Source organism: Mugil cephalus, chromosome 16, assembly GCF_022458985.1.
Source record: "Mugil cephalus isolate CIBA_MC_2020 chromosome 16, CIBA_Mcephalus_1.1, whole genome shotgun sequence".
NCBI classification, from domain to species: Eukaryota; Metazoa; Chordata; class Actinopteri; order Mugiliformes; family Mugilidae; genus Mugil; species Mugil cephalus.
Window position 1 is genome coordinate 10,720,894 of NC_061785.1, and position 25,383 is coordinate 10,746,276.

At 42.7% G+C, this 25,383-nt stretch overlaps 2 protein-coding genes across 4 annotated transcripts in view; both read right to left on the reverse strand.

Moving 5' to 3' along the window:
* The window catches only part of wnk4a (WNK lysine deficient protein kinase 4a), a 39,765-nt gene extending 21,427 nt beyond the window's left edge, over positions 1 to 18,338 (reverse strand). For 2 of the 3 annotated variants that reach the window (XM_047608121.1, XM_047608119.1), the window contains exons 1-4: positions 17,552 to 18,338; positions 16,638 to 17,309; positions 2,228 to 2,400; positions 1,799 to 2,019 (exon numbers count right to left, since the gene is read on the reverse strand). In XM_047608121.1, coding sequence (XP_047464077.1) covers positions 1,799 to 2,019; positions 2,228 to 2,400; positions 16,638 to 17,276 — 1,033 coding nt within the window. In that variant the 5' untranslated portion in view covers positions 17,277 to 17,309; positions 17,552 to 18,338. The remainder of the gene's footprint in view (positions 1 to 1,798; positions 2,020 to 2,227; positions 2,401 to 16,637; positions 17,310 to 17,551) is intronic. The other variant, XM_047608120.1, reaches the window with a different exon arrangement.
* A 135-nt stretch (positions 18,339 to 18,473) lies between these two features.
* On the reverse strand, positions 18,474 to 24,163 carry vps25 (vacuolar protein sorting 25 homolog). Its single transcript, XM_047608124.1, has 6 exons — positions 24,010 to 24,163; positions 22,314 to 22,459; positions 21,866 to 21,919; positions 21,640 to 21,728; positions 20,311 to 20,386; positions 18,474 to 19,272 (listed from the first exon to the last, which is right to left on the reverse strand). Exons 1-6 carry the CDS (start codon positions 24,054 to 24,056, stop codon positions 19,160 to 19,162), a joined length of 525 nt encoding a protein of 174 aa, XP_047464080.1. The 5' UTR covers positions 24,057 to 24,163; the 3' UTR covers positions 18,474 to 19,159.
* Between the last annotated feature and the right edge of the window lie 1,220 nt (positions 24,164 to 25,383).

Genomic DNA, 25,383 nt, shown 5'->3' on the forward strand with positions numbered 1-25,383 from the left:
GCCGGAGTAGTCTCCATGGTTACGGTCACTGAGTGGCAAAAAGTGACAGTTGAACATGGAGATTAGCCCCGTTAGCTTGAATCATAGGCTTTAACAGCGTCTGAATTGTCAAATCCGACTGCCAAAGAAAAGAGAAGTAAATGGACCGCTGCATTACGAAGAAACGACTCGAATCTAGGCACCGAAATCTGGTGTTATTAGTTTCAGGTAATATTAACTTATGATGTGTTTTTTTTATGAAGTCATACCTTAAGTTTCTTCTTAAGTTACGTCATGGAGGGCTGTCAGATAAGTTTGTCGATGTTGTTGTTTTGGCGTAGTTTTGGCGTAGTTACGGTCGACAGTAACTACGTCGGACGCTACAGTATTATATGGCTAACGTTACATCTCAGTAAAGCTCTTAGCGTTAGCATCTTTTATTTAGCTACATTTTTCATAACTGAAATGAACTAAAACCAACTTAAATTAACTGAAATTCGGGTTAATCCACTTTTCCAAATGCATACAAGTTCGTATGGAGCACTGTCGAGTCCAGTTGTCCTTAATTTGATCTGATAATCCATATTTTCTCGCTGTATTTACTGATAAATTTCACCATGTTTTTAGCAACTCAAGTGGGCGTGGCCCCAGGCGGCAGCGACGTCAATGCATATCCTCTATAAGAGATTTCTTTCTTTTTCTGCAATGCTTTTAAAAAGTAAGTGGTTAACTTAAATGCTTAAGTGAAATCAGACTTTGTTTTAGTTAGTGGTTAAACAAAACTAAAGTGGTGTTCACACTAGTGGGGAAGGAGCAATAAGCTACAACTCATTTTCAATGGAAGTCAACAAACGCAGCTTCCGAATTTGACTGTACTGATATAAAAGAGAAGCTTTGAGGTAGATGCCAATAGCTGCTTGCTTGCTTTCTCACAGTGACACAGTTTACATGGTGTTATAGGAGATATAGTTATAATATATCCATGTTAATGGTCGTAGTCTATGAGCATGCCACCGTTTGCTCATTAGTTATTAGTATAGTAGTTATTAGTACAGCTGAGGAAGATGGGAATTCTCATAGTTTTTTTCTGTTAGTCATTAACTTAAGAATTTGACCTGATGGTGACTCCCTACAAGAGGTCAGACGTGTAAGTTATTGCTATTCATCCTGAGGCAAGCAAACTTCCTGACAATCCATATAACTGCTCTTGAGATATCTGAGTCTGGATCAAAGTGGTGGACTGACTAAGTGGCTGTCAGACAGCCGGTTATAGTCATGCCACTGCTAAAACCCTTCTTTTTATCTTGTTAATCTTGACAGAAGAAAAAACAAACAAACAAAAACAAATTATAGTCATTTTCCAAACGACTGAATACACAGTTCCTCTATATAAGATAATTAAAAGATACTGTGATTAATTTGGGCTGGGTAAATTAAATCCAAGCGCCACTTTTTAACAAGAATCAAGCCTCTTATGCTGCTTGTGATGGCTGGCACTCCTGGGCCTGGCTTGATGTTCCCCGCTAAAATTAAAAAACATTTTGGTAATGATGCAGCATTTAAAAATGCAGACAGGAATTTAAACAGAGGCACACAGGGCTGCTTGTGCACAGATTGAAAGAAGAAGGGAAAAATAAGCAAAGCAAACATGCGAGATATTTACAAAAAGGGTGATGCCTGTTTCATTTCATAGGACTCCCTCTCTGTTTAGCTATTTTATCCCAGTACTAAACATTCCATTTAAATCAAATAATGTTATACATGCCTTTCCCTTCAGGTAGAACATTTTGAAATGACCTGAGCAAACACAAACACTTACCAATGACACTTTTAGCGAAAGAGGCACTTTTGAGAGTGGCTAGCCCCAGATCTCCTATCTTGACGGAGCCGGTGGGGCCGGTGATGAAGATGTTGTCACACTTGAGGTCCCGGTGGATGATGGGAGGGGTGCGCGTGTGCAGGAAGTGAAGCCCTTTGAGGATCTGACGACTCCAGCGCTGCAGCAGCTTCAGCTTCATCTCCTTGAACCGCTTCAGGTACCTAAAATACATAAAGCAGCAGTGCCACAAATGTATTAGTCTCCTAATTCGACAGAAGAGTGGAAGAGTTTTAAAGTGAATATACTGCATTTTCTCCCCGAACATTGTACCCAGAGGAGAACTAGTGGAACTCATGGACACCATGAGCCATTTTAGATATGCGACACATTTTTAGAAATGGAGTGAAATAAGGTTGGGGCGGGACTTACGTTTTGAGCGTGCCTGAGGTCATGAGCTCAGTCACGAGGATGATGCACTTGTGGCCCTTCACCGTCGACTTCCAGGAGTCGTGGAAGCGCACGATGTTGGGGTGCTGCAGTCCCTTCAGCATCTCCACCTCCTCGCTGAAACGCTGTCTCTCTGCCTTGGTCAGCTTTCGGGTCTGCAGAGAAAGTTTAAATGTACATACTGTAATTATCTCTGGGTAAGTGTAAAAAAAAAAAAGGAAAATTAAATATCTTAATTTGATTGAAAGCTCTACAACTGTAAATGGACTTTGACGCGAGATCGCTCTGTCGACCATAAAAACACAGTTGTGTTGACAGTTGAGTTGCAGGGCCATGAAGTTTTACTGCGCACATGCTCCGGTCCCATCAGGGTTACGGGTGGTTATGTAAGTCGGTAACAACCAACACATGCATAAGAAAACATGAGACCAATTTGATAAATCGCAGCTACTCGAGCTAATAAGCTCACAGAGGAACAGGAAACCACCAGGTCCGTCCATCTGGTTGACTCTGCACTTACATAATAATCACATTTTACTTTTTCCAACAACAGGGGCTCATTACAAATTTGAGATTTTCAACATCTATGTAAAACCGAAAGCTGCAATCACGCTGAATGAACAAAGACATTTTTGTGCTTCCTCTAGAATGAATGGTCCAATTTAGCTGCTGCTGGTGTAACTCTGGCTGTGGTGGGTGGTTAGTGGAAAACTCCTGGGAGACTACGGGATCATGAATCCTGCATTGAGGCCGAATTCTGAGAAAATGCCCTGCATATGTTTATGCTTACAATCAGGTTGACCGCTGCTCTCCTCTCGCTCTTCCTCTTTGCTTTCTCCCAGAAAGAGAGGAGGCGGTGCTGCTTGTGCTTATGCTAAGCTATCATCGTAAACACAGGAGGCAGACTTGTCTGAAGTCCCGCGTAGCCCGAAGTCACACAAACTCCTTTTTACCTGCGTCAGTCACTCGTCAAACCGACATGTTACGCCAGCAACTCAAACATGAGGGCTCAAAAACAAGGTATAGAGGCAACTTTTGACCGTGTGAATAACTTTTAGGTGGACAGGGATCAGCTAACGAGGTGAACAGGCACCGCAGGACTGCAGAGCAAAAAGTTTCCAAAAATTATCGAAAGAATGATGCAAATGCCAATGCATCTTCTGCAAAAGGCGAATTAATCTCATTTGTGCTCAGTGCACTTCATTTAGTTTTATGGTTGTTGAAGTTTACAGCTTTCATAGTTCACCGTGTTCTGAGAAACAGGGAAACAGGCGTAACATGACACAAATCATGGCGTGAGTGTGTGCAGCCAGGGTGAATGAGTCAGTGGGTTTATGGGTTGATGTGCATCTGGATATTTATGTATCTAAGCGCAATAACACCAGACCCCTGCATAGCCAGCTCCATCTCCTGTGGCTAGTCGCCTGCGCAAAGGAACCAAAGCACAGAGTAGATGTAACACGCACAAGTTGTGGCATGCAGTCTGGCCACTCGGAGACCATGGGCACTTTCAAAACCACAAGATTTACTACCGCCTGGCACCGTGGTCCACGGCTGGCACGGTGGTAAATTATCAAAACGCTGAATGGAAGCATTCTTGGAAATGAAATGTGGACCGCTGAAGAAATCGGGGCTGATAATGGGAGATTATTTCATGTGACTCACCCAAACCAGTCGATGATTCAAGACGCACCATTGTTCGTTTAAACACATGCAAAGTGGAAAGTGTGGAGGGAATTAAATACAGATGGAGGCAACAAAAGCAAATTAAAAACTGTATCACAATCGCGATGCAATTCAGGGTAGCGTCACATCACAACGCCTCCTCCTCCTCCCCCCAGTGAAATCTTAAAGCTGTGACTAATAGCAGAAATAAAACCTAATCATTTGGTAACGCCACAGAGACAGTTTCCACTTTATGACTGCAACTAAATGACAAACAAGGTCTAATAATCATTACTATGTATTTTGTTATTATAGATAATTATAGTCTGCTTTAGTCAGACTTAAAATCTCAGTTTGGTTAGAAGCCTTTTCCTGATGAAGACATCTTCACTTTGATAGGTTTTTATCTAACTCTTCCAATGAATTTTAGACTATCTGTCCCCTAACACTGTCTTCCCCCACCCCTCTCTGAAAAATGAGGCCAATAAACATTGCGTAACACTGGAGAAAGCGTCGCAGGGCTCTGTGTGTGTGTGTAGCTGGTATACCCATGAAAATGAGTCGGGCTGCTGCTTAAAAGTTTTCCTATACCACCCGCCTCATCCAGCTGGATAATTTATTCTTAGCCTCTGCAAGGTGTGTGCTGAGTTGGGGGTCTGCAATAGCTGGGGTTTGGAAATACTTGGGCCCGGTGCCACATAAGTGGAGTTACATAAGCCGTGTTGATGGTAGAGGAGGCCATGGTATTAAGAAGTCCCTGTCAGCGCCCCTGTTATAACAACCGGGATTTGAACACGGCGTGACGACCAAGTCTTGCACCAAACCAGGCGCCGCGCACCGCGACTCAGTGCAGGTGTCCTGATGTCACACTCGGGACAGACTCAGAGAGCCTGGGCTAACATTTAGACGTTGTGGTATCTGTGGGAACTTTACAGAGGAAAAAATAGGGCAAGGGAGAAAAGTGAATTCACTCATACTACTTATAGTAGTCCACCAGATATGTGGGTTAGTAAGAGGATTTACATTTCTATTTTTCATATTTTAAATATGGAAATATTAATTCAACAGATAGATAATTATAGATAAGGACGGACACATCAAACCGACGGCACAACGGCGTGGGCGTTTGAACTATCTACGGCGTCATAAACCGCCTATTTCTCAACGGAGCATGAGGTTTGTGTGTCACGCCCTTTATTGTATCAGGCTCTTATTTGTTGCCATGGTTCTCCAAGGATACTGTTTTTACTTCTGAAGATGCAGCTAAATGGTGATAAGGCGATGTGATCATGAGAACAGGTTAGCCCTAGAACAGCAGCTGCCAACTGAAGCTAGACAATATGAAGTGAAGGAGACATTTTTATGAAACCTTTCAACGTAAATCTAACTAACCAGAACCCACCTTCCAATCTACCTTGACCTCACACTTGAATCCTTTTAGGGACTAAAACTGTCTTCCTGCCATTAACCTATTATTTAAAGTGGTTTTAACAGGCCATAAGTCCCGGGGTTCCAGAGCCTGGAAGTGAAGAGCCCTCCAGATAAAGACCAGATAAAGTTCACAGAGTCCTTTTAGTGACGGGAGAAGAGCTGCATTAACAAACTACTGTCCGTCAGCGCGGTGTGACAAGCGTCTCACCAAGATCTGGGATTGAGGTCAAAGGCAACGCGGGAAAGAAAAAAAAAAAGGGGAGAAACCGTCCTGACCTCAGAGCTCTGGGGCCGACATGCCCACCTTGACTGACACACAGTTTGTACAAACACGCACGTAGGCACTTACACTGGTACAGTGTCGCATTTAGATGTTTGCAGGTGAGAACTGAGGCGGCAGTGTGCTCTTTTCCAAGAAAAACCTGACAGGCTCTGTAAATGGAGCGGGCAGAGGGAGGTTAGCCATTAATCTCATAAGGATTGAGGACTCAAACCAGCCTCTGACTGCAGCTCCCGCTCCGAGAACCTGACCTGACTAGTGGCGCCCGACTAATTACCATCTAGATGTAGGATTACGCTATCCCTTATGTATTTCAATCATGAGGAGTGGTCCGTCAAGTGAGCCTTTGTCAGTTCCAGATGCGATGCTGATTTTTAGATGCTGCTGATTTTTTTTTTTTTTTTTTTTTTTGTCATTGTGACGAGGCTCATTCGGCACGTCTTACCCACAGAATGTGCTCTTTAAGTGCTCTCGGTTGTTCATATGTCAATATACATTTGCTTTACTGTACAGATTCTCAGAAAATGTTGCTTCAGCTTGTTTGAGAAGATTTGCTTGAGAGCGAGGAGATCTCGTATCGTCTGTTTACTTTGTTATTCTTGACATCTCTTAACCCTTGTGGTGTTTGCTTTTAGTAACTCATTCAGTTCACAGTAAAAAAAACTCCTGTGCACTTAACCAGTGCAAGAACCCCCTCGCAAGACTCCTCTTCTTAAATAATCCCTTGAAGCATCGTGTCACGCAGTTAGATGCTAGTACCTCATCCCTTGCACGCCTCGAACCTGATTCCCCTTGTTCATCCCCATTTATAGGCGGTGTATCATTGGCTTTTGTTGCGCTTCTTACACGGCACCTTGTGATCGCATGAATCACAAAGACGTATTTGTAGGTGTCCTTTAAATGCTTTGATTTAAATATGTGGAAAAACGTCAGTACAATAAATGAAACGATATGAAAGGCTTTTAGGGAAAGGCTGATCACGGACTTCAGTTTCTCAGATCCACGGCGCGTCCTTTCTGGCTCCGCAAGCCGAAACAGAAAATAAGCCTGACCGCGACTCGCTCTCAGGTCGGATTAAATAGAGACAACCGGGCATTCTTGGTCCAGTCGAATCGAATAACACCCCGAGGGATGGAAGTTTTGAAAAGCTGGAGGCGTATTAGCTGTTCTCTCAGCGTTATGGCATTTCGAGAGATGAGTGTGAAAGAGACAAACACCGCGGCCCCCGGGGGGGGGGGTCCAGGCTAAGCGCTCAAAGATCACAAGTTGCCTGCAGGTCACGGCTTGCAAGGGCATTGTCTCCCAAAATACAGCAGAACCGTTCGAAATGAGGATTCGTTTAGGGATCAGTCTAAGTTTGTTATGCAATCAGGTTATTGAGGTGACATGAGCAGCAACAACAATCCCAAATGATGTAATGAAAAGAGCCTTTAAAAGAACACGTCATGTGTGATTCTTGCACTAGAATAAATAAATAACATATATTAAGTGGCTGTTCATCCGGCACACTGAGTGGTTTTATTTAAAACCAGTTCACCGGCACGGTGGATAAAAAAGCCCGTCACGCACCGTTACGGTTGCTGCTATAAAGGGCCGTGGTGACTCTGAGGACCTTTAACCTTAAATCTGATTAAACTGAGCCAACATGCCTGGTTGACTGTGGCAGCCAGAAGCGATCATCTATCTGTGTGCATGCTTCTTTAAAAGAGCGAGCCTCTATGACCGGTCACCGATGCAGAAATTTAAAATCTTGCACCTTGTCTTGTCGTTGGTGCTTCGACTTTTGTGCCATTTTGTGGCCGACCGCGTTAAATATATGATCATCTTTTCACTTCAGTCGAATCACGTCATTAGGTGACCTCAGATTCCAATGCTGATGAGCGGTGCAACTGAAAATCTAACCTAAAATGCTCCAGCCGCTCCAGATGCACCCGTTAAACCCTTAATTTAATATCAGGAATTCCCACAGACCTAATTATCTTAAAATGTTTGCGATAATCACAGGTTACCGTAAAGACACTACAGGCCTCGGCAAGTCCACGACAATACATATCTGACAGGTTCTAAAGGTATCGCCCTCTCGGGTAGGCTGCCAAGACATCTGGTACCGCTTGTTACGGCAAATCTTTTAAAGACCCGAGCTACGCCGCATTTGCACATACTTCATTTTATGGATCGTTTAAACCTATTGAAGCCACTTTCTCCCGAACGGTTGCTTTGTTCTTTCAAAACGAAGCAAGACCTCTTGCACACAAAATGCATGTATGAGATAGGAGCAGTTTAAACAAAGAGGGAGCTGAAGCAGTAAAGCTATGTAATATTTCACCGGAACAAAAAGGAACGTCTGAAAATTAAACCCACGTATTTGTTTCTTATTACTGCAGGTACCACTCTAGAAAAGGCTGCGATTAATACGCACATAATAGGTGAATACGCATGTCACTTGTGATTTATGGATAAACTATAAGTCATTAATTACCAATGTTCGGTTTGCCAGGTTGTCAAATCTGGAAATGATGCGCGACGATCACATTTAGCAACTCAAAACCTGGAAACCTCGTTAACACTCATTTAATAGATACCAAAATATTTGTTTGTCTTCCCAAATCAGTTGAAGTCCACCGGTCCTCGCCACTTGCAGTCAGTTACTGGAAGTATCTCGAAGCGATGCAAAATAAATCTCCACACGTGCCGTTCCGAACAGGACAACACGCTAAGCTTTGTAGGAAACCGGCACTTGACAGACATCAGAGGAGAGGATTGGAGTAAGGCCTTTTGAAGTTGCTCTGACCCCAGGCTGTGCAGCCAGCCAACGGTAAAGGGCTAGGGATCTCTGCGTCTCAACTTGTCAGCAAAGGTGCTTTCATCTCGCCCCGGGTTTGCATTGTTTATTATTACTTTTCTGTGAAGTTAAAGCGGGGAAAAGTCCGCTAAGATCGCTTTTCAAATACCTGAAAAGGATTGCAGCATTCCTCCTTTCACCTCACAATCAAATAAAGATTTGCGCAGTTTTCGCGAGGAGCAAAACATGCAGCATGTGCCGCGGCCAAACTGTACGACTGGCAACTGGTTTATTTGCTCTCCACTTCAGCTCTGGCTGCAATGAGGGGCAGCAGCGTAGGGTTACACTGACAAACAAGGATGTGCTATCAAGTGCCATGTGGAAACCAGGACCGGATATAGTTTACGAAGTGATGGTATGCGAGTCGTGCCCTTGTCACAGGAAGGTAACAGCATGAAAGATTTATGAAACCTGGACCAGCCGCTCCAATAAAGAGTCAAACGAGGAACATCCAGAGCGTATTTGTGAGCACCGGCTTTAGAAACCCACACAGCTTAATGATAAATGTGCACAAAAAAAAACAAACAAAAAAAACATTTACATGTGGGAGGAATTACAAATGGAGGTATTCTGTTGACTGAGAAAACAGGTTGCGGTGCTTGCTGATGAGCACTGAAAGGCGCCAGGCCCCAAAAAACAGTCAGCGCCATTACTGTACACCACTGGCCAATTCATCGCAGGAACTCTGCGACTTCGAGCACGTTTACACTCCTGACACCTCCGTCCTGCGCGCTTTAACACACATGGTCGGTTCAGGAATGACCAGGGGTAACCTCATGGAGCAGGTTTTTCCTCTTTACCAACTATGGTCCTCAGAGCCCAAACAGCTATTAAAGCTTGAGGTCTGGTTTGTTTAGGAAGCAGGACTCGGTGCCTCTCCAGGGCCCGAAACTACAGCGTGACCACATGTTATCCACAGAAGGAAAGGCTGCACAGTCACGCTCTGTCAATACTGAAAAGACATTTTCCGAAAGTACAGTGACTATTTTTTTAAAGCGAACAAAATACCCTAAAGTAGAAGTTGTAAACTTCAGAAGGACAGTCATGGAGCAAATTCCCGCAACGTAACAACACCAGGACTTGTGTCGGCGCGCCAGCCAATCAGAGCACGGCTTACGTGATACTGCGTTTAAATCCAGCTCGGTAAAACTTGGTTTATAGTGTACTTCAGGTTTGTTTTGAGCATTTGCACTTATGTGCGCCACTAAAAATGCTGTGTTGGGTTTCTCCACGCACTTCAAACTGTGGCTGGAGGAACTGAGCGGCTCGATGTTGGAGCTGAAGCTAATAAATGTAGATAAACAACTTTATTTTACCGAAATCGGAGCAACAAAGAAAAGATACATTTCCGCCTACGGGAGAAGAAATGCAGTTTGGATTAAAACAGATGTGGTGCTGCGATCCATGTCGGGCTGTGGTACAGGGTCCCTACAACGTAGCTCCGAAGCAGAAGCACGTGTCTAGCTTATTTTATGCAGGGACAAATTTTAACATGGTATCAAATAAGACATAGAGATAGAGAACGTCAGTCTCCGCCCTCCAACTTGTGTTTGTTTAGTCTATTTAAGCCACCATTTAATAAGTCTGACACAAATTGCGACTGCTCCAGATGCATCTCTTACAATCACACATGCAATTAACCTTTATGACTGCCGTAAGTGCACCGCGTAAAGAGGCCGTAAGTGTTTAGGGATCGTCATTATGAAGAACAGGTTTGATATGCATTTATAGACAAAGGGTTGGGAGCTAATCTGAGAGTTAAGGGCTCGTCCCGGGAGAAGACAAAACCACGTGTACCACAGCAAAAATGTGCTCCTTTTTTTTTTTTTTAAAACACAGAGCCAGCGTGACTAATCTGAATACAAAAGAGGTTCTTCTGAAGAACTTGATATTAATGCAATTTTTTGTTTTTATTTTTTTTAAAGGGTCTCGGGGGGGTGAACCTCATAACAAGAAACAAGTTTTCCTTTGTGCTCCATCTGAAAAACACAAAGCAGAGGGGGTATAAAATATAGGTCACCAGAATGCTATTACTGGAAGTTGGAAAACTTTAAACAGACCTGGACTGCGCTTAGCAAAATCGCTCGGTTTGAAGGATCGATCCACCGAGGGAACCCAATAAAACCAGTGACTCAGCAGAGGAAGGGCCTCCGCCAGTGGCACTTTTTTTTATTTTTTTATTTTTTGCGCGTAAAAAGCGCAGTTGCTTAAATCACGACATCTGGCAAATGGAAAAACAGTTTTATAATAATCTGTTCTTTCCACTTAACGTCCCCAGTCTGTGCTTGGCCAAGTTACATGATTGATGCAGTTTGGTAAAAGAAAGCAGAGGACTTTTTCAGTTGATAATAATTTTGCAGATTTTGTCTACTGCATGTTTTTTGAGGTCTTAAACACAACAGGAAAGCGACGTCTTTAATTATGGTCTACCAAAGATATCTGTTTTAGCTTTTTATTAACCAAAACTTTCAGCTATTATAAAGGTACTGTTGTGGTAGTTTGTTAACACAATAGCTTCCGTAGAGATAAAGCTCTGTCTTTAGCAAAATATGTGCATTTAAGATTGATTTCCATAGAGTATTTTCAACTAAATTCATCGATAAACACTTACTTAATCAAATACAAATAACTGAGCATTGAACTGAATTGCATCAAATGAAGTAGTTAGTTTGTACTATTCACCCCCATCATCTTTTCTGGGGCCTCTCATGTCAGCAAGCATCAGCGTGCAGCCTCTCCCAGCATGTGTAAGGTGAGTGTGAGTGTACATTAACCAGTCCATTACAGGGTTAAGGCATATAAAACACACACACATGCTCGCTGGCACACCTACATGCCCTTCAGTTTCCAATAGAAACAAACAAACACACCCTGTGCCCCTAGGCACCGTGTCGCCTCGCAGTATCCGCCCTAAATAAAACACTGACATACTATCAGCACCAGCCAATGAGACACTGTTATCTAGTTCCTGCGCTGACTGTATTCTGCATGACACAGACACGCTGTATCACACAGCAAAATCACTAAATGAGTGCACATTCAGTACAAGTACAAGTTTCATACGTGACCCAGTGCCGCCATCCTTCCATGCCCACGCCGCACGAACAAACTAACGTCAAAGCAAATGTAGGCTATCATCTCGGGCCTCCTTCACTTTCTCCTTCGAGAACATTGGCCGGCTCTGATAAGTTGGACCTACACGGAAAGACGGTGTTGATGTTGGCCACGGCAGAGCTGATAGGAAGCCCGCGGCTTGTCACTGAACACTGGCCACATTCAGATAAAGGGTCACACAGCCAGGTTTGTACCGGGAAAATCTAGAAGGGTGAGCAGCAACAGGAATCTAGGGTTTGGGCCAAACTTGATTTTTGCCTCCTTGTTGTTTAACCTCAAAACTTAAGAACTGTGCAGACGCAGTAGCCAGACATTAACGAGGTCTTGCAGCTTTAATTTGATCTAGGGCTCTTACAGGGGCTTTAAACGCTGCAGCTTCCAGGTTTTTTCCTACCCCATGAGCCCACGTTTACTGCCACGGTAATGGTTCCAACTCTTACTACAGAGGGGCTGATGTAACTCCTCCACCACAACACCCTCCCTCTTTTTTGCCTTTTAGGTAACTGTGCTTCCTTGAGACCAGATGCATATAAACATGCATAAGAAAACATTACAAACTTATTTTAAGAAGGTTTTGCGTGACCAATAATATCAAAATCTAGGCTATTCAATGCATTAAATCCTTTGAAATGTGTTCGCTGTGCAAGTCAAACTGAAACTGGACGTATGCCAAATTTACTTGTGCAGTTAAAGGTCAAAAGTCAAACTTTCTGCATTGAAACTACTTGTTTATTACTGGCAAGCACCAATCAACAACTGTTTAATAACAGTCCATATACTGCACGGTAGCTATTATAAAGTTTTATGTATTTCAGGAATGGGTTACCACAAAAAAAAAGGTCTGCGACCAAAATCTTTGGTTGATTGACCTTTCTTTTATACATTTTTCAAATTTTTCCCCTCAAATTTAAATTTATTTAAATATACATTAACATAAATCCAACTTATTTTAGTAAAGGAATAAATGGAGGCAGAAGACGTTAGCTTTCAGTCAGCACTTCACTCATCCAGCGACTCAGGAGCTGTCACAACTTTACACAGAGCGCCACGCTGGTCGACACCTGTCAATCTAAGCCTCCTGTACACAGTGGGACCCGCCCCTAACGCTGCTGGCCCAATCACGAGGCCGCGTATTACACACTGACTCTATCAAGTTCCCCGCAACTGACCGAGAGTCTATTCAGTGCCCAGGTGAAATCCCAGAGGCACGCTGCACTATTAGCAGAAGGGAAGCTAACAATGGAGCTAGCTGTTTATGCTAGTAACCCAGCCATCCTACTGTTGCACATGTATGAAGGGAGAAAAAATTATATTTGAACCTGTGTATTATTTAAATAGCTTAATATTGAATGCAAAATGATAATAATAATGTATATTTATAAATAGCACTAGGCCGAGAATACATATAGAAGGTAGGGGGTCCCTACTTAATCTCTCCATCAGTTTGGGGATCCTTGGCCTGAAAAACATTGAAGATCCCTGGTCTAAAACATTTTTGTGAACGTCAATAAACCAGATTTCACACATTTGGTATGTGCTAATCAGCTGGAACTGTTTGTATTTACGGGTCTAAGCAACTGGTTAACTGGTTGTAGTATTTGTCAATGCACTCATGATGAGCCCTCGTGAACGCTGATAGTGCTGAAAACACAGGCGGCTGCGGCGAAGATGTTTACACAGAGAGCGATTAAAGAATGCGTGTTGGTCGAAAAATGAAACACGAGAGCGGAGCCAGTGTCCAAGTGTCTGGCGCATGTTGACGGAACCGCTGGAAACTGCTGCCCTTGAATAAGATCGGGCATTGTGCAACCGGTGCCCTTTAAAAAGGGGGGCGGGAAGGATATGTGCCTCAGCGCACAACTATCAGCTTCCCTGTGTTCTGCACTGACAGTCGTCCACATGCTAACGAAGCTCGGCGCTCATTAATGACCAGCATTTCCTATATGAGGCCCTCTTTTGCGTGGGCTGACGGTGACAAACGACAGCAGGGACGCAGCAAAGTTTTTGAGTCTTCCGTTTCGCCGCGTGCACCTCGCTGAGGACACCGTGGATGAATGAAAGTGGGAGGGGAGCCGCGCCGCAGCTTATCCATTTTTTAACACCTCCGCGTTTCCTTCAAAGCTCAGTTGGATTTCGCCCATACGGCACCTGAAACACCTGTGGGGTAACGGTTGCTAGGCAGCCACCACGAGGAAAGTCTGTTTTAGTCCCGCTTTGTTCAGCCACTGCAGCAGGCGGCTCTTAAATTGCAATCGTATGTCTCAATAAATTTAAACCGTTGCACAATCGTGTTCTCCCCACCCAACTGAATTCCTAAATTACTAGGAATCAGACTACACTACTAGAAAGGCAGTGAGCATAACTTGAGGGAAAAGAAAGAAAGTGGGATTATTAAACTCTGGTAATAAGATAAAGATGTATATACAACATCTGGACCATTTTAAAGGGCTGTGTTACCTTATGCGTGAGATATACTGTCAACATGATTAAAAAACTATCACCCTGTTTCTGTACTTTTTTTTTTTTTTGCTGTAATTTAATCAAAACTTCACCACTGGATTCAGCTGCAGGACATTTCTGCTGCGTTCATCTGGTTTTGTTGTGATGTTTGTATTGATTAAGGACAGGATGTACGATGGGGCAGAATACGGGGACACGGAGACGGATAGTCTAATAGTTTCCTCATGGCTTAAATAAAAATATACCGAGATTCCTTTTAAGGCCAAATACAAAGCCTCAACAGCTTCTTTCTTTTGCTGTATTTCAGAGTTTAAAAAGAAAACACATTCGTTAAAAATAACCGTATTTACAAATGCTCCCAAGATGTAATATGAAAGATATTTCCCTGGTGGCCAAGGATATAATGTCAACACTTGTACACATAAAGGACAAAAATCAAAAACCTTAGAGGCATTGCAGAATTAGATTAGTTAAATGTCATCTTACATCTCTCTGGAGTTGGTTTAAGTCCACACATGACCACAAGTTGCTAACATGAACGCATCAGAGCTCGCATGCTAGTGAGGGTCTTATTAAAGTCTTAAACTATTAGTTTACGAGCAGTGGCAGGAAGTTCTCGCTTGTATTGTCCACAATCAGGATCGAGCTTTGGTTTTTGCATGTCATGGAAGATGCCTACATGTTTTGTTTACTTTTGTATGATAGCACAAAAAGTTCCTGCGGACACCGCCCAGTCAACCTGGCATGCAGTATAACAATGTTGACAGTATACTGTCCAAAGCTGAACGCCCCTGTGCGTCTTCTTGAGAACAAAAGGGTGACTTCTAATGAAGATCTGTGAGTAAGTACGGCTGAATGAGGCAGATGATGGTGAAACCTTTGCTCACATCCTGAACAGCTGATCTCCAGTAGATTACGGCTCAGGCCGAGTAATACATATTTAAAAGAGCTTTAGGCCGTTCTACCTGACTTGTGATGACGCACCTTCGACTGCTGCTTCGTCAACACTGCGGGAGTGATTGTGTTTAGCCGACAACAGCCTGCTTTAAGCGTCAGGGGCACGCGGGGTGGACCGGGGTGGGGATTTCGGCGGAGAAATGCGGCCGCCGCTGAGTCTGCCTCTTTGAGGTTAACCTATCACAACAGTAACCATATCAACAATGGCCACCTTTAAGCTTATTAGCAGCGATTAAGGAGCTTAACTGGGCTCATGTCTTAAGTAAAGAGATGAAATAACATGCTTGTTTCCAGCATGGCCCGTGGCCACGGAGCAGCAACAAAAATGTCTAGCTTATCCGCACAAAGTCAAAATCAGGGGGACGCTTTTAAAAGTCAGGCCAGAAATAGTGACGGACCCCCGCTGGTGTTTGACTGGGGGTGGGGGGGAGTGTGAAACAGTAATGAGTGTGCTGGAGCAGGTAAAGTTACATCTGTGCCTCTCGGAGGAGCCCGGGAGTGACTCCCATGAACGGACACCTGTTGTGTGATCTGACAGGTGGGCTCCTGGAGCAGCAGAAGTCTGGAGCTTGAGCCTCGAGGGCGGATTCACTTCACCCCCCCAGTGTAATCCCTGAATGTCTGCAGTCAGATGCTTTCTGCTTGGCTTAAATGCAGCCCTGCCCCTGTGCAATGTTCTTTTTCTTTTATATTTATTTATGTGTGCAGCTATGTTTCTAAAGTCGACACTCTCTGACATCTAACCAATAAAGTAAGTAATCCGGAAAGCATGTGGGTCAGTGTCAGTGGCACAGGGTTTAATTCAACGTCTAGAGGTTATGAGGGCACAACTCTGTCAATCTCAGCTGACTGCCAGATACCCACGCACGTCACACAACGCGGCGGCGAACGTTAAGGGTTGGACTTAACGCTTAAATCTTTAAATCCGCCGCTGCGCCATCAAACCGTGCGAGCAAGAGGGCCGTCAGCTGTTCCACGGTCTGTTTGCTCCCTTCCCGGCAAACAATGCGGCATTAAAAAGACGCCAACACCTCTGTCATTTTCACGGCGACCTTCCTCTTCCGCTCATACTCCGCGTTCGCATGTTGTCACACGTGAACGCGAATGCGCCGCGAGGCCGGGCGTGAGCTCCTAAGTCCCCACCTCGCGGGATGGAAACGTGCTTGAGCCCTTGTTCTCAGACGGGGAACCACATCAGAGCCGCGCACTGATCCATTGTGTCTCGGGTGTTCCCAGTTTGCACGTGAGGCGCTCGGAGAGCCTCGGTGTCACTGGTTGTTAACAAAAACAGAGATTAGAGGGGATCATGGCAGGCAAAGTGGTTCAGTCGGGGCTCCCTGCCGACAGGTGACCGTGCGAGGGCTTGACACAGTCCAGCTCAAGGTCAGCAAGGAATAATATGGAGTGATGCCCAGGGGGGGATCATTAGTTCTCAATGGGGGGAGAAAAGTAGGGAAAGTACCAATCTGATTTAGGTTTTGTTGCTGTGGGTAAGAAGAAAGATCCTGCTCACACTTTTGGCTAAGATCTAGTGCAGCTGGAGGAGTGTGGAACATAAGTTACCATCGCTTTTCTCAAAAATCACCTTTAAAGTGACCACCGTGCACTTTTTAATGCAAATTATAAGAGCAAGCCATCCTTACCTGTAGCTCACACCATGCCACCTCCACTGTGGTCTCCGTGTCCAGCCCTTTATAGACTGTCTTGAAAGATCCCCTTCCGATCTCAATGTTGAATTTGAGATATCTCCCATCGGGAGAGGTTGCCACCGCTTTGGTCTCCGCATCCTCTTTCTCCTCCTGCTCCCACTGAGTGTCAAACGTGATGCGAGACAAGATCTTGTGCTGCCTGTTCTGGAGCTCGTTTTCAGAGTCCGAGCTGGCCTCCTGGACGCTGGTTCTCGGCGCGGGTTCCCAGTTCCCACCACCGCCGAGAGACCCGGCGTCGGGCTTCTGGCTGCACGGGGGCGTGTTGGAGCTGGTCCCCGGGCTGGAAACGGGAGACGGGGACGGCGGAGTCTCGTCTGTCTTCTCGTCCTCTGCTCTGGACTCGGCCAGTGTCGGGATGTTCTCAGCGGACCAGGACAGGGCTTTGGAAAGGACGCCACTGTATAGAGGCGAATCAATGTCCATGCTAATTTTCTGCAGCCCGTAAGAGTTTCTCCGCGCGCCCAAGCCGTGCGTCCTCAGCACGGATGGCACCCGGGATAGGCAGTCGTCGGTCATATCCACAGAGAGCCCTGGGAAGCCGCGTCCTGGTATCTCAACCTGTGCATGAGACATTGTGGCAGGTTCAGCGCCTTCCTGATTTAAAGCCTAAAAGTAGAAATGACATTAGGAGAACAGAGTACAGTTACAGTTACTTTTCCATGATGTCAGCGCAGCCAAGATGCTTAAGAAAAAAGGCCAAAAATTAGCGCAGGTTATGAAGATACAACCAAACGTGTCAAAGTGGATCATGTGAGATGCCAATATCTGTAGTGTATCTGTAAAAAATAAAAAATAAAAAAGTCTTTTAATAATTAAAAAGTGAAGAAAAGTAAGACAATCTAACTTACTCATCATCAAGGACGCTGTAAAAGAAAAACACTCCGCGTACGCGCACACTAGCGCACAGTTCCCATCCAGTTCCTCGCGCTGTTCCCTCTTCTTGTCTTTGCAAAGTCTTTAGCCATAACCTCCAGTGAAAGAGCGGAGCTGCCAATATCAACAAAGCTCTGGAGGGGTTGTGCGTCCTGTGAGCTCTCGGTGCGCGCTCCCGACTCCGCCCCCTCGCAGCTTTGACGCGCTAATAGGGCTATCCAGAGGGAGTAATTACATTATGATTAGAGGAGTGTTTTCCTCCTAATACCCTTTAAAACCGCGGATGTTATTAGTGTTTTCAGTTTTGATTTGCTGACCTCAACCGCTGTCCAGAGAAGTAAGTGCAATAATGTAGATTGGTGCCATAATAGAATAAGGCGTAAAAGAAACACCGGAAAGATGTTTTGTTTTAGGAAAACAGGTGCCATCTTTGTGCCTCGTGCGTAAGAGCAGGAGGACATGACGTCTCATCTCCTAATAGGCATTTCATTGATTAACTCCTCCCGTTTCTCTGAATTAAGATACAACTGATGAGTCATTTATCTACCGTGGCTATTTGATTATTCTGAATGAAATAGCTGCGCGCCCGGCCTGCAGGCTTTCTGCTGCCTCGGGCACGGGACGCCATTATCAGCCAAGGCCACGCTCAGCCCCACCTGTGCCACAAGTGCACATGCGGGGTTTTATCAGCAATCACACACAATTCTCTTGAGCTGTATCATCCCCACAGGCGGGAACACACAGCACATGATGTGAGGGGACCTTCCAGTACAGCGGCAGCCAGAGAGAGAAGATCTCCATCACTGTGGTTTCACTCTGCACGTCTGCACAAAGCTGCTCGTGTTTGTTTTTCCGACACAACTAAGATCAGTTTAGAGAAAAGAGCAGGCGGACAAGTTTAAGAAATTTCTAATTTATTTTCCTACAGGATATGAAAAAAAAAAGGTTGAATATAGACAGACTGATAACAGGAGTGTCACAGTAGCTACTGCACAATAATAAGATGACAGCGATCTGTACATTAAGTCCACTATTATTACACTCTAAGCCGAGTCGAGTCTCTGGTGTGTTCCTCTTCTGGAAGCATTTACTCTCAAAATAAAAAGTCCCTCTGGTGTTGCGTTCGGGGATTTCTTTGGGATGTCTCGTTGGTACAGACGAACAACAACCGAGTAAACGTCCGCAGGTAATTATGCAGAATTTGTTAATAGAGAAAATGGGAATAAAAGCAGTTGCATGTACAATAAAGAAAGAGGAAAGTTACAGCTGACGGGGAAATGCTTTCCCCTAAAGTATTCAGACATTGTAGTATTTAGTCCCCTGATAAGACGCATTGCATGTTTAAATGGCAACAGTTGTCATCTGTGTCACCTCAAACGCTTATTTGCCCAAACACTCTGGAAATGATATTGGTTCCTTTCCGATAAGAGAAGGGCTTGAACCGAAAGGCAACAACATTTACAGGACCGGCGTCCACTGGGCTGGACGTTGAGGTGTAGCCTCCAGTGGCTAAATCTTCAAATTTGCCTGTAAGGTACAGTATGAGGGCTCCCAGACAGAGTGAGTGTGATTCCAGCACCGTTTCAGAAGAACTTGACACCCTTCCCGTCGTCCATGGTGATGATCTCCGCCTTGCCTTCTGTTTGTAAAGCCTGCAACGAGCGCAGCAGCATCCAGTCTTCTAGGCCATGGAACTCTGGAGGAAATAAAAGGATCACGGGATGTGAACGATGAGAGTAAACTTCATTGATGCACAAGTAAAACCAAAGCACGACGAGTAGCCAGAGTTAGGGGAGATGTTAATTATTCTGTTATAACAAAAGCAAATGTCGTGGTGTGAAAGGTATTAAACGCATGCTATGTTTACATGGACAAGATTTTATTTCACCCAATGAAAAGTAAAATGAAGTGTGTTTACATGCCTCAAAACATCAATCAGAATATAACTTTCTACACAAAGTGTTTCTGCGTGATGTGGAGCATCAACACTGTTGGACATGGGGCAGATTTTTCTCAATTTATTCTGAATTTACTGTGCATCTTGACTTTTCTATTCTGCTATATTTTACTTTATTTGTTTTTAAAATGTATTTTTATAGTTTTATTCTTTTACCTGGCTTTAACGTCTGAGCTGAAAACTAGCAACTCTGCTAACGCTGGCATATTTATAGTTTTTAGACATTTACACTGATATGCACTGTCCCTGACCAAATAAACACAATAAAGTAAAGTAAGAAAATGACCACGATGGAGCCACATTTTCAACGCTGCTGCCCACATGGAACCTGACTTTGTTCTTCATAACTGAATATTATTAGTTAGCGTGTTGGATGCGAGTAAAACTACGGTTAGACGACTCTGTAAGCACATCTCTGAAATGACGAGGCTTGTGGGATCAGGATCGGCTGCAAAGAGCCATGTCAAGAGGCTTGTAAAATCCACGGTGGAGTGGAGCTGCTTCGATGGCACTCCAAGAACCAAAAGTATTTTTATATAAGAGCTCAACAGTATTTTATGAAATTACAACACGCTTTACAAGTGAAAATGGAGACGAGAGGAATATTTAATAAAATTGTGCCAAAAGAAGGAAACACATGACAGTAAAAGAAGGTAATAAAAGACTGAATTAACCAGTGTTACAACTGTAAGAAATATAAATAATAAGATACGTGCTTTACATGAGCATAATCAAAGAACAACATTATCGCATTAAAGACCTCGAGCGGCAGCATACCTTCACCTTCTGTGTCGTCACCATTGGACAGCTCAAAAAGTGTAAACACAGAGTTGACCATGCCGTTTTTGGAAACCTGAAATGTCGGAAAATAGAATAATGGTCACACATTCGCTTTAGTCAATTAATTTTGTCAATTAGAACTTAGCGTTCAGTTATAGTAGAGAGTATAATTAGGATTTTACTTAAGTTTTATAAGACATAAATGACGCTATGTCACAGATCTCAGACTCACACATCAAACATTTGCTATGTATTTGTTCAAGTCTAATAATCAACTATGCATCAGTATATCCCTTCATAGTATATATGTTATATATAAGGGAAGCTACATCATGCTTCCTTTGTGAACTTCAATAACTTATTCTTTCCCTGGAATTTGTTAACAAAGTGTTGAATATCACCAAGGATAAACGTCGAAGAACACCCTATTCAAATGTTGAAATGATAAAATTCGAGATTTGATATTTGAGAGGCACACGTGGGACTAAGAGCATTGGGAGAGCATTACATCAGACGTCTACTGTCCTCATCGGTCAGTGATCAGCTATGCCAAACTTTATGGATGAGATATTCATAGCCACATTGCGTAGGTTGGGTACGACGTGTGCAGAAACTCTGCAGCCTCTTGTTGTGTTGTGATACACGTTACTAACACCACCAGTCAAGGTCTAAGGGTTTTCTTTAGATGTTAATCGTACTCTACCTGCTTTTTAAGAGACAGAGAAATGTCTGTGCCTGTACCTAGATTACTATGATCTGACCAAAGCTCGACTACTTTGTCAACACTTTATACCCAGATTTGCGTGAGATTAGCTCTTGAGATCAGGTTATTATTACACAATGTACGATCAGGGATTATATAAAGCAAGTCAGTATTCACTGGGCACGAACTGATAGCTTTACTTTATTAATTTGACACTAGCAGTGATATAGATAGAGTAAATTTCACACATAACAAAATGTTCAGGGGAGGAAACTTTAAAGTTACACTGTCTACTTTCAACAGGACTTTGGAGTAGAATTTTTTTTGAGTACAGGATGTCCTATAATCATGATGTTCTGTGCTATAGTGATACTTTTCTGTCTGAAGTGAAGAAAACTCAGTTTACCCAGTTATTTAAATACTAGTAAATCCCTTTTGCTGCTAATATTAGATACAGAAGATACCTATTAATACCCATTGTGGTGTGATTATCTTTTAAAAAGATCATTGTTACTTAGTGCTATAAATAACACTTTTTTTTTTTCCTCCTTCCACTCATCGACCCCACGAACTAACAAGGATGTACAGTCCGTGACCGTATGTGCCTCCATGTGATTACTCACCCACTGGTATATTAACTTGCCCCATTCCTCCGGGCGTCTCCACATGACTAAACACCGGGACTTGTTTTTGTCCAGCCACTCAAGGTTGCCTGCGGACAGACATCGCAGTGACAGCAACAACAATAAAAAAAAAAAAAAAAAAAAAAAGCCCATGAGTGCTGAACCGAGCAGTGACACAATGAGATAAGTGTTCTTCATCTGAACGTGCGAACAGAACAAAATTTACCTTTTTTTCTCAATTCCTCAAAAACAACTTGGATCGCTTCCATGGATAGTTTACCTGGAGTTTCATTAAGGGTGAACAAAAGCGTGATGAAATGTTAAAAACGCACAGGAATAGACTGATTTAAAATGTCTCGTCTCGCTCTCAGACTTGAACAAATAGGAAATAAAATAAATGAATGAATAAAAGTTTATCAAACCATGGGTGCAAGAGAGGTGGTGCTGTACTAAAAAGCTTTTAAAACACGTTGTGTCTAGGTTACAACATGACTAATATCCTGTGGCTGAAATTTTATATCACAATAAAAAAAGAAAGGCAATGAAATCTACCTTTAACAAGCTTAACATGAGACAACGAGGTGATAGGCAACACACAGTTAATGAGAGCTTGGATCTTGGATCGAGCTTCTTGGCTTTGGCTGATCCAGACGTGGACAAACAGTGAAGGATACGTTCTATCTTCTTGTTGTTGAACACGGGGCTTTCTTGGGCCTCCATGACGTCCAGGGTGTAGAGCTTGTGATGGCGGCAGTAGGACAGAGCCAGGGAACACCATGCCGCCAGCTGTTTCTGCCTTGTGTCAGCATTGGGCTGTAGCCTGTCCAAAGCATGATCAGCAAAAGACTTAAACACGTGGCAGAGTTACGCCCGTCTGTACATTTAGTGCATGTAAAAAAAAAAAAAAAAAAGAGAGAGACAAGTATTTTTCTTCTCCTCCTCTAAAAAAAGATTTAAGCAGACATTTGAGCCCATTTATGATGTAAGAAAATCTATTATGTCATGTTTTTACACTTATTTTGAGCGAGTGAGTAAAACATTTTATGAGAAAAATGACCTGCGTATAGTAGGATCTAATAATTACTTTCAATAGAAAACATGCAGGTTCAATACTCATGTTCATTCATTTACGCTCAAAAAGGAGCGGGTAGGAGGAAACTTGTTTAAATTTGAAACTGGGTGTCATGTGTTATTCATAGTATATTATGTTTCATTTTATTTTTCTGGTAAGTCAATAGTCATCTCAGTTTTAGTTTTTTTTTTGTTTTTTAATTCATGGTAATTATGCCTGAAGAGCTCAACTTGCACGATTGTGAGTTATCTTCTGATACGGATTATTTTCAAGCTGTTAATTCATCGGATCTCTTTCCATTATATGTGAAACATTTCTCAAAATTTTGTGTTTCAACTATGATAACATGGTTATAAGACATTCACTGCAGTTTGGGAAATCTGGAGACGATGCAGCAGCAGAAATGCTGATGGTGTCGAGCAGTAACGTCCCACTTTGAGCAGAAACGGAAAAAGAAAAGGCAAGAGTTTATGGCTCTTCCAGGTGAATCTCTAGATAAGTTATTTATACATGTTTTGGATGGATGTTGAGTATCAAATACCACTCGCTGGCCAAGGACACTGCCAATACAGAACATATTTTTGGTGCACGGAGTTCCTTTGAGGTGACTTATCACACATTAGCACAGATTTACAGCAGCCCATTTCTGCTGAAATATAAACAACTCTGAGAAAAAGCCTTATCTCTGTGCAGCACAGTCAGTAATTTTAAATGGTTGCCAGCGCAAAGTTATCTACCTACAGCACAAAACGCTCAGTTAAGGTTAGATATCAGTGCTTGGGAATTTGTTACATCCTTTCTGTTTAATTTCTAAACAAGTGTTGTTTTTCACCAGAAGCTTCACAGGTATTTCCTCGTATCGCCCAGATAGTGTTACACAGAAACCTGAATATTAGAAGATAAAGCACAAGAAAAAGAAAGTCCTGGCCAAACGTGGTGTTGCTGTGCAAAGCAGTTAGCTGTCCTATCAAAACACCCCGCTAAAGCTAACAGTTACACTGTTGCTTACTTTGCCCTTTAAACTAAAACATACAACGTATTTTTCTTATATATCATTGGTTATATATTCGCATAAAGTCGAGCTATAATAAGACGCCGGTCTGAAACAAACAGAGCAGCTAAATAAACTTTAGGAAGACGAGAGTGAATCTACTTCCCTAGCAATTTGGTTAGCTTGCTAGCATAACGCTAGCTCGCAAACCAAACGCACCTCTCCTCAGAAACACGTAAACACTGAGAGTTGATGAACGTGTCTAGAGAGTTCGTTTTAAAACGTGTCCCCTGATGATTTGACTCACGTAAAAAACGGTGGAAAATTATATTGCCAGGGCCACTCAAAACTCATCGCAGCTGACGCGGTGCTCACAGCTGACAGCTTCCGGAAGCGCGTGCCACCTCTCAAATGGGTCCGACTAGGGATGCGCGTATCGATCCAGACATATCGATACTTCCGATCTACCTAGATGTGTATAGCTTTTAGAATCGATCTTCACATCAAAATATCGATACCAGGTCTGCTTTCAATAGAAATATTAATACTTTTAAGACACAGAATCAGTTGTAAAACATGGTAAAAAGCCTGAGAGAGACGAAGCGCAGGGAAATGCAAATACCACCATACCTCAGACAGACCTCTATGATGGAAGCCCTTCAGACAGGCAGGTAGATAGTGAAGTGTTTTATTTGTCTATATTTTTGCTGTAAAGCTGTAAAAAAAAAAAAAAAAAAAAAAAAAAAAAAAAGTATACGCCTTTAAATAAACAATCTGAGATTAGAATAAATAAATAACAGTAAGAAGAAGAAATACACAGATGCAGAGTGTAGAATGTGACCTTTGATGTCAAAATTCAAGTTCTGTCAAGTTTTAATCTGAAGACCATTTTTGTTTGAGATGTAAAAAAAGGAAAAGAAAAAGAAGCATTAGTGCTCATATTTTCAGTCGACTTGTTGATTTGCAGATTGTCTTTAATTGCTCTGATTAAAGAGAAGTCTGACATTTGGCAGCTTGTTTAACTCTTATACAGAGGTATAATATACATTTTCATAATTGCATTGAAATATTCATTGTAAAAAACATACAGTAATTTTCATTTACACAAGGAGACGTCCAAAAGTATCGATATCGGTAGTGTATTCCTTGGTATCGGATCGAAAGCAAAAATAGTGGTATCACACATCCCGAGTTCCGACTGACCTTAGTTTTTAGGACCTTATTAAAGTTCAATATTTCAGTCCACTAACATTGACCAGTTGCTTTGTAAAACGCTTTTTGTACAGTATTAAATAAGGTAGCTCACTTTTTCTACATTACAAAACATTTTCTACAGCAGAGCTACTTGCTAAACATGTTAATCATTTACAGAGAAAACATATGATCATGGTATTAAAATAGTATCTATCTATCTAAGAATGGCATGTATACAACCATTCTGCACAATAAATATTTATAGCGATCATTTTGTACCAGTACATATTATACGTGTTTTTACTTTAGTTTAAATTGAATGCATGACATTTGCTGGTAATCACATTTAATTTATCTGTACTTTTGCTGTAAACTGAACACATCTGTAAAAATAAATAAATAAATAAATTATACGCCTTTAAATAAACAATCTGAGATTGGAATAAATAAATAATAGTAAGAAGAAGAAATACACAGATACCTGTTG